At 34.5% G+C, this 16,961-nt stretch overlaps 1 protein-coding gene across 1 annotated transcript; it reads right to left on the reverse strand.

The window, feature by feature from the left end:
- Positions 1-14,606: 14,606 nt before the first annotated feature.
- LOC131066205 (subtilisin-like protease SBT1.4) lies at positions 14,607-16,961 on the reverse strand. The gene is made up of 2 exons (XM_058000900.1): positions 16,627-16,961; positions 14,607-15,330 (listed from the first exon to the last, which is right to left on the reverse strand). The coding sequence occupies exons 1-2, from the start codon at positions 16,959-16,961 to the stop codon at positions 14,607-14,609; spliced, it is 1,059 nt and encodes a 352-aa protein (XP_057856883.1).

A 16,961-nucleotide genomic window follows, 5' to 3' on the forward strand; every position in this document is an offset into this window, starting at 1 on the left:
TGATGGAGGACTCTTCTCATTTGTAATTTCTGCTTCAGCAGATTTAGAAACTTGTTCCAGCCTTATTGGTATATCCTCTTCAACATCCTGCATACCATCACTTAGAAAGAATTGCTCATCAAATCTTACATTAACAGTTTCAACAATTTTGTTCAATCTATTATTGAAACACCTATAAGCTTTGCTATGAGTAGAATATCCAAGAAACATACCCTCATCAGTCTTAGCATCAAAGCTTCCTAGATTCTCTTCATCTCTTTTTATATAACACTTGCACCCAAAAATCTTGAAATACTTAATTGAAGCAGCTTTACCATACCAGAGTTCATAAGGAGTAAAAGTAGATTTTACCCTAATTTGCACACGATTCAGAATATAAACAGCTGTGTGAACAGCTTCTTTCCAATATCTGTCTGGCAGATTTGCCTCATTAAGCATTGTGCGAGCCATCTCTTTGACTGTTCTGTTTTTCCTCTCAACCACCCCATTTTGTTGAGGTGTTCGAGCAGCAGCATACTGTCTTTTAATGCCATGTTTTTCACAATAATCAACAAATTCTTGTGATGTAAATTCACCACCCTTGTCTGATCTTAAACATTTAAGTTTTAAATCAGTTTCATGTTCAACCATTTTCCTAAAAATTTTAAATCTGTCAAATGCTTCAGATTTATGTTTGAGAAAAGTGACCCATACCATTCTTGTATAATCATCCACAAAGAGCATGAAGTATTTTTCACCATTGATGGATTGTGTCCTTGTTGGACCACATAAATCTGTATGAACAAGTTGTAAAGGACTAGTAGAAGAGTGTTCTTTAGATTTAAAAGAAACTTTTGTCTGTTTACCTTTCAAACACTCTTTGCACACAATATTTAATGGTTTGCTCAAGATGGGTAAACCTCTAACATTCTGGTTCTTGCTGATTCGAACTAGATTATCAAAGTTTACATGTCCCAAGCGCTTGTGCCATAACCAGTTTTCTTCTACTTGACCCATAAGACACATACCTACATTATTTTCATAATCTGTGGAGTCAAGTAAATTGTAAACATTCCCAATAGTCCTCAAACCAGTAGCAACAATTTTACCAGATTTATTTTTGATAGCACAACCTTGAGAACTAAAAGATACATTATAACCACTATCACAAATTTGACTGACACTCAACAAATTGTGTTTTAATCCTTCAACAAAATAAACATCATGAATAGGAGTGTCATCATTTAGCAGTAATGTGCCTTTACCTCTGACAAAGGCTCCTGAATTATCACCAAATCTTACAAAACCTCCATCAAAGTTTTCAAAATGAAGGAATTTATTTCTGTCTCCTGTCATATGGTGTGAACAGCCACTGTCCAACACCCACAATGACTTTTTACTTGAAAGAAATGCAGTTTGCACTATCATAGACTGTTCAGAACTAGGGACAAACTTTGGTTTCCACACCTTATGAATTTTTTCCTTTGACTTGCATTGAGAAGAAGTATGTCCAAAGAAGTTACACTTAATGCACTTCACAGTATTTGGAAAACCAGAGGCTTGATTATGTCCAAACATAGAAGTTCTATGTTGCAAAAATCTGCAAGTGTTAACCTTATGGCCAAACTTGTTGCAGTAAAAATAGTAACCATGAAAGAACCCAAACCTAAAAGGAGTCATTCTGTTGTAGGCCTGAAATTGTTTTTTGTTTGCAAGTTTAGTAATTTGTTTTGATGATTCAGCACTATCAAAACCTATACCTGTCAAATTCTTGCATTGTTTTTGTTTGCTTAACATTTCATTCAAATGCAAGGTACTTTCATACTGCTCAATCTGCTTATGTAAAGAACTACTTTGCTATTCCAAAATGTTAACTTTCAATTCACTATCAGCAAGTAAGACTTTCAGATCCTCAACTGTTTGCTTTGAATCTTTTAATTCAATTTGTAAAATCTGTTTTTCACTTTCATGAGAAGCTACAAGTTTCTTAAACCTTTTGATTTCTTTGAGAGCACACAGTAACTCTCCTTCAAGATCAATTTCACCTTGATCTAAATCATCAGATTGATCTACTGATATGTTATTTAAATCTTTCTTTGAGGAAGTTTCTATTGCAGCCATAAACAAGGTTTCATCACCTTCACAAGGTGAGTCATCTGAATCATTTTCAGAATCTTCTTTAATAAAAAGACTCTTCTTTTTCTGAAAAGGATTGAATTTCTTTTTAGAGTTCCATTTTTTCATTTTGAATACTTTTTCTGGTTTTTCTTCTTCATTATTTTGATCACTCAGGGGACATTGAGCAGCAAAGTGCCCAGCTTTGCCGCAATTAAAACATTTGAAGGGTAATTTTCCCTTATACTTCTTTCTTAACTTTCTAACTAGCAAAGCTTCTATAGCATCTGAAAGTTCAGACTCACTATCTAGTTCCTCCTTCTTTTCTACTTTAAATGCAGTTTCTTTAGAACTAGAAGGATTACTACCTATCCTCATTTCATAGGCTGTGAGTATGCTTTGTAGGTTGTCAAGAGACATAGTTGAAAAGCTTTTCTTTTCTTCTAAAGTTGACACCTTAGTTTCAAATTTAGGAAGTAAAGTTCTAATAACCTTTCTGACAACATCTTTTTCATCAACATTTTCACCAAGACCCCTTCTTGAATTCACAACTTCATCAATTCTAAGAAAATAATTTGCAATAGTCTCATCTTCTTTCATTCTCAATGACTCAAATTGATTCTTGAGTGTGAGAATTTTAGATTCTTTGACCTTTGCATCACCTTGATAAATAGTTTCAAGCTTGCTCCATATTTCATGAGCAGATGGACAATGCATAACTTTAACAAACACATCCTTGGTAAGACCACACAAGAGAGCATGTTTTGCTCTAGCATTTAACTCATACTGAGATTTAGCATCAGGATCTGAAGGAATAGCATTAGGAACAACATATTTTGTGATAACAATGTTCCACACATTTACATCAACAGAGATCAAGTACGTTTCCATTCTGATCTTCCAAAACACATAATCTGTGCCATCAAAGAGGGGAGCTCTTGAAAGAGAGGCACCTTCTTGTGAATAAGCCATGACAAGACTTCCAAAAGACCAGGAACAATCCCTAGGATAGACCTAAATGATGGGACCCTATGCTCTGATACCACTTGTTGGAAGTGGATTGACTCTGAGAGGGGGGGGTGAATCAGAGTCAATAATCAATTTAACTCTCTTTAATTTTTTCTTACTTTGGAAAACTCTTTTAACACACATATGACACCCTAACTTGTATCGAAGCATGCATTTCTGATTAAACAATATATATAATTGAGTAATCTTGATATGCTTCTTATTGAACTTGTCAAAGCATCAAATTATGACTGGTAGAATTAATTAAAAAACAAAGTGACCAGCATAAAGAATTAAAATTTTGTAGAACAACAATGAAGCATAAATAAATGTATCAGAGCATTCATCTAATGGAACACATAAAGTGGATTAGCACACAACACAGATTTTCATGAGTGGAAAACCCTCTTGGGGTAGAAAAACCACTCGATAAAAGAATATTTTATTATCTCAAGAAGCACCCACTCCTTACACTGTATTTAGAAGTCTCAAACTTCAAGGAGCACCAACCCCTATGTCACAAATGATATCAAGAAAATATCTCCAACTATGAGCACTGATAAATTCAGAAGTGCATCATATTATGCAACTCTCAACTTGTCACTCACTGAACAAGATTAATACAAAAGATGGTCTATCACCGCCATATCTATTTTTTTTTTGTTACACCCTGTTATATTCAAGAGATCTATCCTTCATCAAGCAAAACCAACTTATCAGGTTCCCAAACTATAATACGGGTTTTATAGAACTGAATCGCAACTGGAATAAAACTAGTTTGATAGAACTGAATCACAACCGGAATAAAACTGTTTTGTGTGTTCATCCTTGAGTAGGGTTACCAAACCCTAACTTAGGTTGGAGTTAATAAAAATTTATCACCAAAATAAATGTACTCCATAGGATCTCTTTAGAAATACTTCTTTCCTTTTCCCAATTTTTGTTTCAAAAAAAAAAAAAAAAATTACTTGTGATTATTTCTTTGGAAGAATATAGTAGCAAGAAAGATATTTTTAATCTTTGCATTTTTGATAACTGGAAAAATACTCGGGACCATCTTTTTCATTTTTTTTTTAAAGAGTAAACACTTTTATCTTTCTATTTTTTTTCTTTCACTTCCATTTTACTTTTTACCCTTCATGGTTTGACAAGAGAAAACACTTTTATCTTTCTTTCTTTTTTTTCTTTCACTTCCTTTTTTTTTACTTTTGACCCTTCACGGTTTCACAAAACATACTCCAAAAATAACAATTTGACAATTTGATGCTAAAACAATTGCGAGAAATCCCCACAAAATTAGCCATAAAATATTACCATCTAAAGCATTCATACCTGTAGATTATTAAATCAAAAAGTACCACAATGCGAATTTGAAGAACCACTGGTCACTGAACCTACCTTCTTCTCTTCCACAAAAAGTTTCACTATCAATGAATACCAAAAATTAATCTGCTTACACCTGTCCACTATTCATAGAGATAAAGCTGTATAGTCACCAAAACCTTTTTGTCATCAAGGACAATGCAACATAACAAAGGTAACAATACTTCCATTTCCAACTTTATTATCCTCCATGCTTTAGTGCAGATATAGTTGCTTCATGTCTAGTTTAAAATTGACCTCTATGTAAATGTTTTTTGTTTGCTCTCCTATACCCTTACAAATTTTAATGGACCTGAAAATAAACAAATGATACTAGCTTGGCATTAATCTTTGGCTTTATGAATTTTGAATTTTACCACATTTACAAGGTTGACTTTTTATAGTCATTTACGAGGAATGAAATGAAAGAAAAGATTGTAATATTTATTAGATTTTGAAAATATATTAAAAAATGATTAGGAAAAATGGATGTCTATAATGATAAGATTAATAATTTTTATATTTAATGTTAAGGTAAAATAGTATATTTAAATAATATATTAGAAATATGGATGCTTTTATTTTTTATAATTGTGTTAAAATTGCTATGATCATTAAATCTAAAATTCAATATTATATTTTTTATGTGTACTTACTAATTATTTTATTGTATAATAAATATGAGTAAGCTAATGGTAATACATTAATAAAGATGAAAACAAAAATAAGAGTAATGAGTTGCATATTATAATATACATATATACATACACGCATCAATTTTAGAACTAACTTGATATAAAATATGTTAAAAATTTTAATGTAAAATTTTATTTATATGTCAAAATATTTTACTTACATAGTAAATTATAAATATTGATTTGCGTGTCAAATTTGGATGTTGACAAAGATTCTATACTAATAAAAGGTAAGGTAATATATTATATCATGAGTTTTTCTAACCAAGAGATTGAAAATCAATAGATTGTGGCTACAACTCATGACATTGGTGCTACTCTATCAAATGTCTCTAAAAAAGTTAAACATTGTTAAATTACAACATTAGTGCTCTTATAAAAACCACTACATCAATGTCAGTGTAATAAATAAATAATTTTACTTGTATATAATTGTACACATTAACAAATCAAACTTATTTTTAGAATTGGAAATGCATCATTAAATTAAAAACAAAAGTTTTATTTTATTCTAGATGAGGTTCAAATTTAATACCATCTATCTACAACTCATGGCATTGATATTGCTACACTTAAAGTCTCCTGACATACAATAAATTATAATTGCAATACAAGATTAATGATCCTATAACAACATATATACTTATCTTTATCTCTATCCCTCTATCATAGTGCCACATCTCTCTCTCTCCCTCCCTATATACTTATATTCATATCTTTATCTCTTTGTCTCTATGTATATCTAACTTTATCTCTCCCTCTACCTCTTTCTCTCTATTTGTGAATCTCCTTAATTGTATTTCTCTATTTCTCTAGTTTTTTCTCTCCCTCTACCTCTTTCTCTCTATTTGTGAATCTCCTTATCTTTATTTCTCTATTTCTCTATTTTTTTTCTCTCCCTCTACCTCTCTCTACCTCTCTATCTATTTCTCTCCATCTTTCTCTCTCCCTCTATCTTCATCCCTACTTTTATTATTCTAAACTAACCATACTAATGGCAGGAACTTGATGCTTTGGGTCTCTTGTTTAAATATTACCTCAAATTACACTCCAATGTTTAGTATAAAATCACGTGGCTATGCAAATTTCACTCGCTATTACAATAATATATAAATACCTTATCAAAGAGAAAGAATTGACATGTGTGCATATCAACATTATAATGGTGCTTCAGAAATAGAACAAGAGGAGAGGGCAAACAAACAATCTGTTACAAAGGACAGCCTTCTACTCAATAGAAATAAAGCTAAAGTGGATCAAAAGCATAAGTGGTATTGCTACTCGATTGGTCTAAAGATAGGATGGAACTTTGGAATGCTACGATAACTGGGCTATGAACAATGTGTTTCCCTCCATTGATAGAATTCCATATTATCTCTTCAAATCGGACTATGCCAGCTTTGGCTATCCCTTCATTTTCAAATTTTACACTGTACTTGGCTTGCTCATTTACTCTTCTGAACTTCAATTGTTGTGGCTCTACAAACATTTTCATGCCGCAACGGCTTTTCATGCTCACCTTGTACACAATATCCAGAGTGTTGCCCACATACGTCAGTGTTCTATTCTTAACCTAAATAGATTGAGTGCCCAAATTAAAAACCTCGAAAAATGAGGGGTAATTCAGATCTGGGGCTACCAAACTGGAGTTGGGGCAGGCTCATTAGTGAGTAAAGCAATTTGTTGTTTGGTGTAGTTTAGAGTGTAATACCCTAAAAATGGTCATCTAAACCATGGGCCCCTAATCTCGACAACATCACCAGGGTCCTAACCAAAGGCAATTAAATCAATCTTGAGCACACAATTAATTCTTTAATCATCAAATGTCACATGGCAAATTAATAACTCAATATTTATTTAATATTTATTTAATTAATTAAATCATTCCAAGTAAATCATTTTAAACAATTATCTTATTAATTTTAATTAAATATCTTTTGCATATTTAATTAAATAAATCAATTTGCCATTAAATCATCAAAAAGAGGAATTAATTTGAAAATAAATCAATTTGCCACAAATCTTCAAAAAAGGAAACAAATCAAGAAAGAGGAATTGGAAATTATGAGCACAAATCTTCAAAAAAGGAATAACTGACCAAAAAAGAATTAAAAATTGAAAAAAGAAATCAATTGGAGATAATCTTGAAAAAAACAAATTAAAAATTGATAAATAATCTCAAAGAAATCAATTAAAACAATTAAATATTAAAATTGAATGAAATAGAGAATAAATCAGTTTTTTCTTGATATTATCTTAATTTTAGTTCAATTTCCTTTAAAACTGAGAAAAGCATCTAATCACATCAATTCACCTGGATTGTGCTTCCTCTTGGAAAATCTTGACCGCTCATCATCATTTGATCTTAGCCTTTGGTTTCTTTGTGAATTTTCTATAAATCCAGGCTCTCATCTCTCATTCAAAAGATCCTGGAGAATATATTGTTATTATGTTGATTTTTCTCTAGGTTCATTGAGAATGTTGCATACATATTTAGATCATTTATCTCATTTATTGCTTAAATCTTGTTAGATTAATTTTGCATCCATCTAGCATTAATATCATGCACATATAGATTAAATCCTTCATCTTGGTGTAGTCTAGTCACTGATATTGCTTATAATCTGAGAGCAATCTTATACTCGCATCTTTTAGAAGGCAATGGGTCAATTTGTTATGGTTTTCATATTCATGTTTATATCTGTCTAACCATGCATGTAATGACTTGATTGAAGTGTTCTTCTTACAGATATAGGTCCACTTTTCACACACACATTTCTGGTGATGAGGATTTGATTGATTATCTTTAATTAAAATAAATAAGATGATTGTTTAAAATGATTTACTTGGAATGATTTAATTAATTAAATAAATATTTAATTAATATTGAGTTATTAATTTTCCATGTGACATTTGATGATTAAAGAATTAATTATGTGCTCAAGATTGATTTAATTGCCTTTGGTTAGGACCATGGTGATGTTGTCGAGATTAGAGGCCCATGGTTTAGATGACCATTTTTAGGGTATTACATAGAGAGCAGAGAAAGTTGATGTAATCTTGAGGCTCCATATCATAGACAAGTCCAGGATCTATGTGACCTACACCCATTGCAAAGGGGTCAGCTGCCTGCATGGTGTATGAATCTCTGATGGGTTGCTTTGCATTGTCAAGAATGTAAGAAGATGTCATGAGAGAAGATTTTATGGCGGCGGGGCTCCACTTGCAACAATCATTCCTACACCGCCTGCTCTAGCCACTGCCTTCCCTTTCTCCACGGCAATGGACTCCCCTGGATTCTTATAAACTAATAATTGATCACACAAAACTATCTTACCTTGCACCACATTGGGGTCGAGGCTGCCTTTAAGACAATGGTTTGAGTTGTTGGTGGTGGAAGCATGGTGAATGTATGGCCAATGGCAAATGTATGGTGAATGGAGGACAATGCTAAACACAATGGCGAATGGCGGCAAACAATGCTTAACCAACCTAGAAAACAAAACAACGGCAGAGGTTGTTGGTCGAATGGTTATGACTTCTAAAATTATCAGAACAAAGGTTTACAAACAATTATCAATCTGCTTTTGATCTGTAGGGAAGATCGCACGAATCGCTTATGCAGAGAGCATACACAGAATGATAGAAAACTCTAGACTCGTAAGACTCTCTAAGACTTAACTTCAGATACTTTTAGACTCGATGCCCACAATGGTTTCGCATGGGCTTATTTATAGCAATATAGCAAGTAAAAGTGGTCATGAGACCTATGATACCGGGTAGCTAGGTTGAAAGGAGGTTTGTTGGTCATAAATCACCAACAGTGACAGGCCTTGTGCAAAGATTCTTTAATGACTACCAGTGCTGGTGGATAATGATCTGGATGTTGGTGATGGGATAGGTGGTGTCAATTCACCGTGATCAAATACATCCTCTTAAGAAAGTGGTTTCCACTTATCAATTAAAGTAAACCGATGATGGATATTCCAATCTTATTTGTCATCATCATGAATCAATTGTGGAGAAAAATAAGATTCACACTTAAGTCTCATCTTAGTTATGACACATACACAGACTTCTCTATGAAGTTCATGGTCGGGATTTACTTTGTCACGTCCAACATATCTGAAGAAATTTAACAGTTGGCTTGTATGTGGAGCAAGACATGTGATTAACCATGTGAAGAAGGGTCTCCTGATAAGATCAAGTAGTAAAAGATACTGATGGTCATTCTAGATCCTTAGGATTGAGAATTTTCCATAAGCATCATTTGTGATAACAGGATCTAAGATACATCCGAGATTGGCTAAAGTGTATGCTGCATAAGCTGCACTATCCTGGAATTTGTGATTTACTCCCTTGAGAAGACATGTTCTTTGGGCAATATGGTACAATGTTCTTAAAAAAAATGTTGAAATCTTTAGAGAGATGAAATCCAGGATATGGAGGTGGATTAACTGGATTTTGCATAAATACTCCAAGGGGTTGTCTGCTCAGAAAATCAGCAACAACATTTCATTTTCCTAGAATATGTTGGGCTTCATAGCTAAACTGGGTCAAATATTCTTGCCAATGAACATATTTTCCTTGACCATCCTTTCTACCATGGTCATTTTCTTTCAATGTTAAGAACCTAGTGCAATATGTTCTTATCACAAACTTCTTTAGATGCATTAGCTTAAGAGCAAATTTCTTCAAACATTTGATAATCCCATAAATTTCTTTTTCAGAAGAAATTCATTTTTTCACCTCAGGTGGAAAGACTTTGCTGGCATATTATGCATATAATCCTTATCGTCCTTGAGGAAACAAAGATGTCCTCCACATGCATGAACTAAAGCATCAGTATAAAGGATGAAAGCCTCAGTTGTGGGAACATGTAATAAAGGAAGATCTTGGATCTTATTTGTATTTTTTTAACTATATCATCATGAATCTAGCTCCACTGCTGCTTTCTCTTAGTGAGGAGTTGTTGCAAAGGGTCTCTATCAAATCCTGCATTAGGATAGAATTTATTTACATAATTTAATAATCCTAAGAATCCTTGCAGCTCCTTTTTATTTAAGGGGCGCTGAAATTCAAGGATCTTATTCTTAATATGAGGTTGAACCTCAAGTCTACCTGAATTAACAATCATTCCTAAAAAAGTTGCAAGAGTCTGAGCACCATTAAATCTTGGAGTAGGACAAAACAATCCCAGAATTTAAAGCTAACCTATAAAATGTTTCTAGATGAGTTTTATGCTCATCAATGTTTTTACTAAAAATTAAAATGTCATCAATATAAACACAAAAAATCTTCACATCCATGGAAGATCTTGTCCATCCTTTCTTGGAAGTATGAAGGAGCATTCATGAGGTTAAATGGTATTACTGTCCATTCAAAGTTTCCAAAGGGAAAACTGAAGGCAGTTTTGTACTGGTCCATTTTGTTTACCCTGATCTGATAAAATCCTGATTTACAAACAAATTGGGAGAAGATCTTAGAATTGGCAACCTTCTCTAATAGATAAGATTTATCTAGTATTGGATAAGGGAAAGGAATTTTAATTGCATTTAATGGTTTATAATTGATAACCATTCTTTTCTTTTTTCTTCTTTTTTCTAGCTCTTTACATACCATAAATGCATAAAAATTGAAATCAGATTGAGAATGAACAATATACTTCTCTTTGATAAGTTCATTGATTGCTTCTTGCATATCAAGATAGTAATGAGCAGGAATAGGGATCTTCTTGCCACTTCTGATCTTTGCATCAGGCTGAAGTTTGATCTCCATTTCTGGCATCTCCTTGTCCTAAAACTTTTGAGCATACATCTCTTATGATTGCAACTTTTAGTTCTGAGAGTGGCTCAACTGTCTAGATTCTGTTGATGACTGGATATTTTTATAAAGCATAGATAAGCCTTAGAGTACTTTTCTTTTCACCATTCATGGTAAACATAGTATTCTTTTTTGTACGGCCATATGGAGTATATCTGTCAATAAAATTACCACCTAGGAGCACATCTACAAGCATTTGTTGCATGGTAAAGAAATCATATTTAAACATTTTTCCTTCAAATTATACTACTTGTTGGTGATAGTATTTATCACATTGGAATTCTTTGCCTTGGACATCACAAGTAGCATAGGTAGTTTTCGGCATAAATTGTTCCCAATTTCGGAGGACTTGTTCTTTGCAGAAGGATAAGGAAGCACCAGTGTCAATCTAGGCATCATATGATTTGCCATTGCTAATAACACTAATATACTGTTTAAATTTACCTGTGAGAAGATGTACTAAATATTGAGGGTATAATTGTAGTTGTGGTTCGGGTAAGACAGACATTACCATTCGAACATTGGCAGGATCCTTAAGAGTAGAAAATTCAGGAAGCTCATTGCTACTTTCATCATCAGTGTATTCTTCGTGAATTTTTGAGACAAAAGAATCATGGTTTAGGCCAGAATAAGAAGAACTAGGGATATCAGGTTCTTCTTCCCTAATAATTATAGATGGATAAGACTTATCATAATATGGCATAGTTTTAGGATATGGGTGAGCTATGGAAAAGTGGGATATAACTTGCACGATGGGATCGGACTTTTCAGATGAAGATTTCCAAAATTTTCTTCCCTTTTGTTCAATAGTGACAGGATTAAATACAAGTGGTTGTGAAAATGCTTGTGGAGTACATGTCTGGGAAGAGGGTGTCTCATAAAGATTGAAATCCCGAAACTCTTCCTTGAAACTATCAAATTATGGTTCTGTTTGAAATGGTGGTTGGTAAGACATCTCTGGAGGTGCATAGTAAATGTTAAAGAAATTAGTGTATTGTTATCCTCTTCCCCTTTCTTTATAGAATTGTTTTCCTTTTCCTCTACCTCTTTCGGATTGGTTCATCGGGATTGTTGGGTTCTCATCATAGTCCTCTTCTTCTAATTGATGCTCTGTTTCCTGTAGGGTGGTTGCAAGGTCATCAAGAGCAGCTACATCTTCTTCATCAATAACTTCATCATATTATTCTAGTATGGGTTCATATATGTTGTCTTGAAGATAAAGATCTTTTTCTTCAACAACAACATCCCACCACGCTGTTGCTGAAGGATCAGAATAGACAGCTTTAACAACCTTGTTTTTACAAGAGCAATCAAGAGCTTTGTGACCAAGTATTTTTACAGATATAACAGATAATTTTATTGCTCTGGGGGTGAGGATTAGTGCAGCGCCTAGTATATTTATTGCGAGGAGCATAGTAATTTTGGCGATGGAAGGTACGTTTGTGGAAATTGAGCTTCTGTTTCTTATGGCATTTAGCAACTTTTCTCTGATCCATGGTAAAGGGGTTGCAACCATATGTATTAAGAAATGTTGGAGCAAGACGCTAAGCTTCATGCTTAGTAAAATTTTGTTGGTATTTATAATTATTAATGAACCAAAGGATCTGGTCTCTAGCAAACTAGATAAGATCACTGATGGGGCATTCTAGGAGAGTAATATTTCTGAGGTCAAGATAGTCCATGACTTTATCAGAAAGATTATAAGGTAATCCTTCAAGATATTTGGTTTTAGCCATCTCAATATATTTGTCTTCCCGTAATTGATATAGAATTTTCCTAAATTTTTTTGAATATTCAGTAAAATCTTTTAAATCACAACATTTCATTTCAAGGATTTTCTTTATACTCCTTTCTTTTTTATTGAGAAGCTCGGGACAAAATTCATTAACTAATTCATTCATTAGACAATGAATAGGGATTTGTTGTACTTGTTGGTGCACAGTTTGTCATGTATGTGGATCAATCACAACTTGAGTAGTAAAGTTTTGATAGACTTTGGCATCATTTTCACATGAATTTTGTTAGTCCACCCATCTCTAGCAATTCCCCAAAGAATTTATAGAAAATTTACAAGTGTTTTCTTGGTTAGTACCAGAGAGTGTGCCTATGATAAGAAATGTATTGACCCATCCTTCAATTTTCTGCTTTGGGTCATCATCATCGTCAATATCCAAATACCAGGGTTGGATATTACAGCTTGTTCTCGTCATCATTAACCTATCACTTGTTTTTGTCTTTTTGTCTGGTGTCTGTAGAAGCTTGGGGATAACCAAAGCTATCTTTTATGGATTATTTTCTTGATCTACAAGCCAATCTAGAGATGTTGTGAGATTATTTAAAGAATGATCGATCTCATCTAGTCTTTGTATAAGTACATTATTCCTAATGTTAGAGTCTTGGACATGAGTAATTACAGTTTGGATATCATCTTCGGACTTATGAAGATTATTCAATATTTGTCCAAATTGTGTTTTCAATTCTTTTAAAGATACTTTGGAATCCTTCAACAAAGAATGATTTTCTACAAGTATATTTTCTAATTTTTGTACATTAGTATGAAGAACAAAAACTGATTTTTTAAACTGTAAAATATCTGTACAACAATCATCAACATTTTGTTGCAAATGTTCACAGAAATGAGAAATGTAGTTACTCTGTTTGAACTCATTTGTGGCTTCCTTTTCTTGAGAAGAACTAGGTTGGAAAGCATACTAGAAAAGAGAGATAGTGTCATGTTCTGTTTTATAGCTTTCTCTAAAGGGGGCCATCTACCATTTTTGTAATAAGTGGTTTCTTGTTCCTTATACCATTCAAAAGTTTCTACTCTAGGTAATGTATAGACCATATGGGAAAATGGATGGTTTGTGATCTTTCTTTTCCCTTATGTTGTGTTGTAGCTGGCTCAAGAATTTCAGGTCCTTTATTAATGGGGACATCCTCATTTTCTACTTCAACATAAAGTTGAGCCTTTTTTCTGCTGCTAGAAGCACTAAAGGATAAGGAGGATCTGGCACTATGGAAACCCTCAAAAGAATTGTAATTACTTTTGGAGGAAAGAGTTCTTGGCAGTATACTTATGTGACATTATGCACACGTTTGGAGGATTCCAAAAGCCTAGGAACTACATGCTGCATCCAATCTAGTTTCCATCCAGCAGGGATCTGAATGGTATTGATATGGCCCTTTTGCAATTGTACTTCCCCGTTAAGTGCTCGAGCATAGGGAAGATTATCTAAGATAGCAGGGTTGTTTGTATTAGTCATGTTGTACAAGACCTAGACTTGGACTGAAGCATATTTGAACTTGCCAAACACATTAAGACCATACAGGGACCTAAAGATTCTCCAATAATTCAAAGAACCATGTCTGATTTCTGCGCTGGATTTATCTTGGGCAGCAAAGACAAAGAGGATAACTGATAGGCATGGTTGTATTACAGAGTGCTAAATAAGCTACAGGTCTGATATTCTCGGGGACTAATGCCCCTACTGTGACTTGTATTGCACCAAAATGTACACATCCTTATGTGTACGGATGTAATCTATTTCATCAGTAGTGACAGTAGATAATATTTTGGTCTGAAATGTTTGAAAGCAGGGAAATCTCTGTCGATGCTGCTAGCGCCTACAGTCGTAAACCATGGCAATATGTTACTCGGATTAGATGAAATGGTCCTGAGTTTCCTCCGGAGGCAGAAACAAGAGTACCATTTTTTATGGCCCCGAATACTACAATGGCTCTTGTGCTCTTGTAAAAGGGCACATCTTTTGAACTGATTGAGATTGAAATGATGTCGACGCCATTAGCAATAGCTTGATCTATCGCAGCAGTTATGTCCGCGTCGGTGCAACCGTCTTTCCAGCAGGCTTTGTAGATGGTAAGCCTGGCTTGAGGGGCCATCCCTCTGACCTTTACATTCCCAAACCAACTGGAAACATCCACCGGAGCTCCCGCAACAATCGAAGCTACATGTGTCCCATGCTCACCACTGTCTCGAGGAGATTTGTATTCCGAGACTGGATCAATGCCAGTATTGTAATTCTTTTCGTAGCCTTTGAAGTAGTTTCGAGCACCAATGATTTCCTTATTGCAGTTGGAAGAATTGAACTTCTGCCCAACTTCACAAATGCCTTTCCACCTAGCGGGAATGGGTCCAAGGCCTGCATCACTGAAGCTTTTGCTTTCAGGCCATATGCCTGTGTCAATCACGTCCACGATGATACCTTCGCCATAAGTAGAGTAATTCCACAAGATTCCAGAGGACGGAATTATAGCTAAGCACCCGTTCAGAGTTGTTGGAAGGAATAATTTCTCCTGCCACCGTTTACTGCTATTTGCTATACTCAGCCTTCAGATCCACCGAGTCGACCACCGTCAAACTCCTCATGCTCATGAATTTGCTATGTAATAGTTAGAATGATCAATGAATCCTCTATAAATAAAATAGTTGTAATGCATTTTAGTATGAATCAATAATAAAATTAGTTTTGTATGCTGTAGCATATGTTGAGCTCAAAAATAATAAATAAATAAATAAAATAAATAAATAAAAATACGTTGAGCTATTTGTTTCTATTATTTTATTATTTTCCATTCCTTCATATTGGTAGCAGAGCGAGGTGTTATCAGAGCTGGTTTGGGCCCATCTCCCTAAGGGGAGGGCCCATAACCATGAGAGAAATAGTTTGGTGTGAACTGCTGTAGCAGTCAGAAGGAGCCCACTACCTGCAAAGAAATTTGGAGACCATCGCTAGTTTGTGTAGCCGTTGATCAGAGTTAACGAAGAAGTGTGGAATCACTTATTGGTGAAGAAGAAAACTAAAAGAGCCAGAGACCAAAGTATCATGCATGAGTAAGAGCTAGAGACCAAAGTATCGTTCATGAGTAAGATTGCTTTTTTTTTTTAATGATTAAGTGTTAAGGGGGAGTCGAAAAGCAGTAAAGTTGAGGTTTTAGAAATTCATAAGAAAAGGGGATTGGTGTAAGATTTGGTCATAGTGAAGCTGTAGATTAAGGAGGGAAAGCACTACTCGGGCTGTAGCTGAAGTTGAAGACTTAAAAAAGAGCATTCTATTTCTGTATGAAAGCAATGTTTGAGGTCAGAAAGGCCTTTGATAATAAGATTCCCGAGAGCACCTGTAGTGTGACTTTAAGGGAGGTGTTGATACAAGTGAATCACACCTGAACCTACAATGGATTAGTAATCAAGAGGACCAGAGCTCGTGGTAAAAGCATCCCAATAGCAGCTTGAGATTTCCTAAGTTCGATCTGTAGATTTATAAGTTTTTCAATGTAGCAACATGAGTGAAAGAGACTAAGAATGCAACCAGAGTTCGTAGTCAAAATTAAGGAGAATGTTGGAAGGAATAATTTCTCCTGCCACCATTTACTGCAGTTTGCTATACTCAACCGCTCATGCACATTTTTCCCTTTCATGCAGCCGAGACTTCTTTACTTCCACGTATGCAGAGCTATCTGTTTAATCTTTTAATCGGTGGAACTACTACTTCCACCTCTCATGCATTGGTTAAGTAATAGTTAGATATTTCAGAAGGATCGATGAATCCTCTATAAATAAAAGAGGAGTTGTAATGCATTTTAATATGAATCGATAATAAAATTAGTTTCGTATGCTGTAGCATACGTTGAGCTATTTGTTTCTGTTATTTTATTATTTTTCATTCCTTCAAGATTCTCCATGTCTTCAGCCTCTGCGCTGCTCAGCATCGCAGCAAAGCCATGCAAGACAGTATCATACGTATATAACAACTCTGTTGCATGTGGGACTGATTGCGAGACCTGGCGAAGCATGGAAGCATACCACTTGTGGTGTGATGTAAAATGGCTGGGTTTCGCGGACTTGACCACATGAACAATGTATGACTTTCGTGCGCCTTCACCTTGAGGAGTACCCAATGAAATGGCAAAAATAGAGGCCAAGACGAGTACGAAAGTGGCAACACGCGGGGCGCTCGCCAT

Source organism: Cryptomeria japonica, chromosome 5, assembly GCF_030272615.1.
Source record: "Cryptomeria japonica chromosome 5, Sugi_1.0, whole genome shotgun sequence".
Taxonomy (NCBI): domain Eukaryota; kingdom Viridiplantae; phylum Streptophyta; class Pinopsida; order Cupressales; family Cupressaceae; genus Cryptomeria; species Cryptomeria japonica.

Bases quoted from the DNA above. Each gene is read 5' to 3' on its own strand.
- LOC131066205 (XM_058000900.1), bottom strand. From the start codon at position 16,961: ATGGCGAGCGCCCCGCGTGTTGCCACTTTCGTACTCGTCTTGGCCTCT. The intron at 15,331-16,626 runs GTATGCTACAGC...GTGGATCTGAAG, and splicing joins ACAGAAACAAATAGCTCAAC to GCTGAGTATAGCAAATAGCA.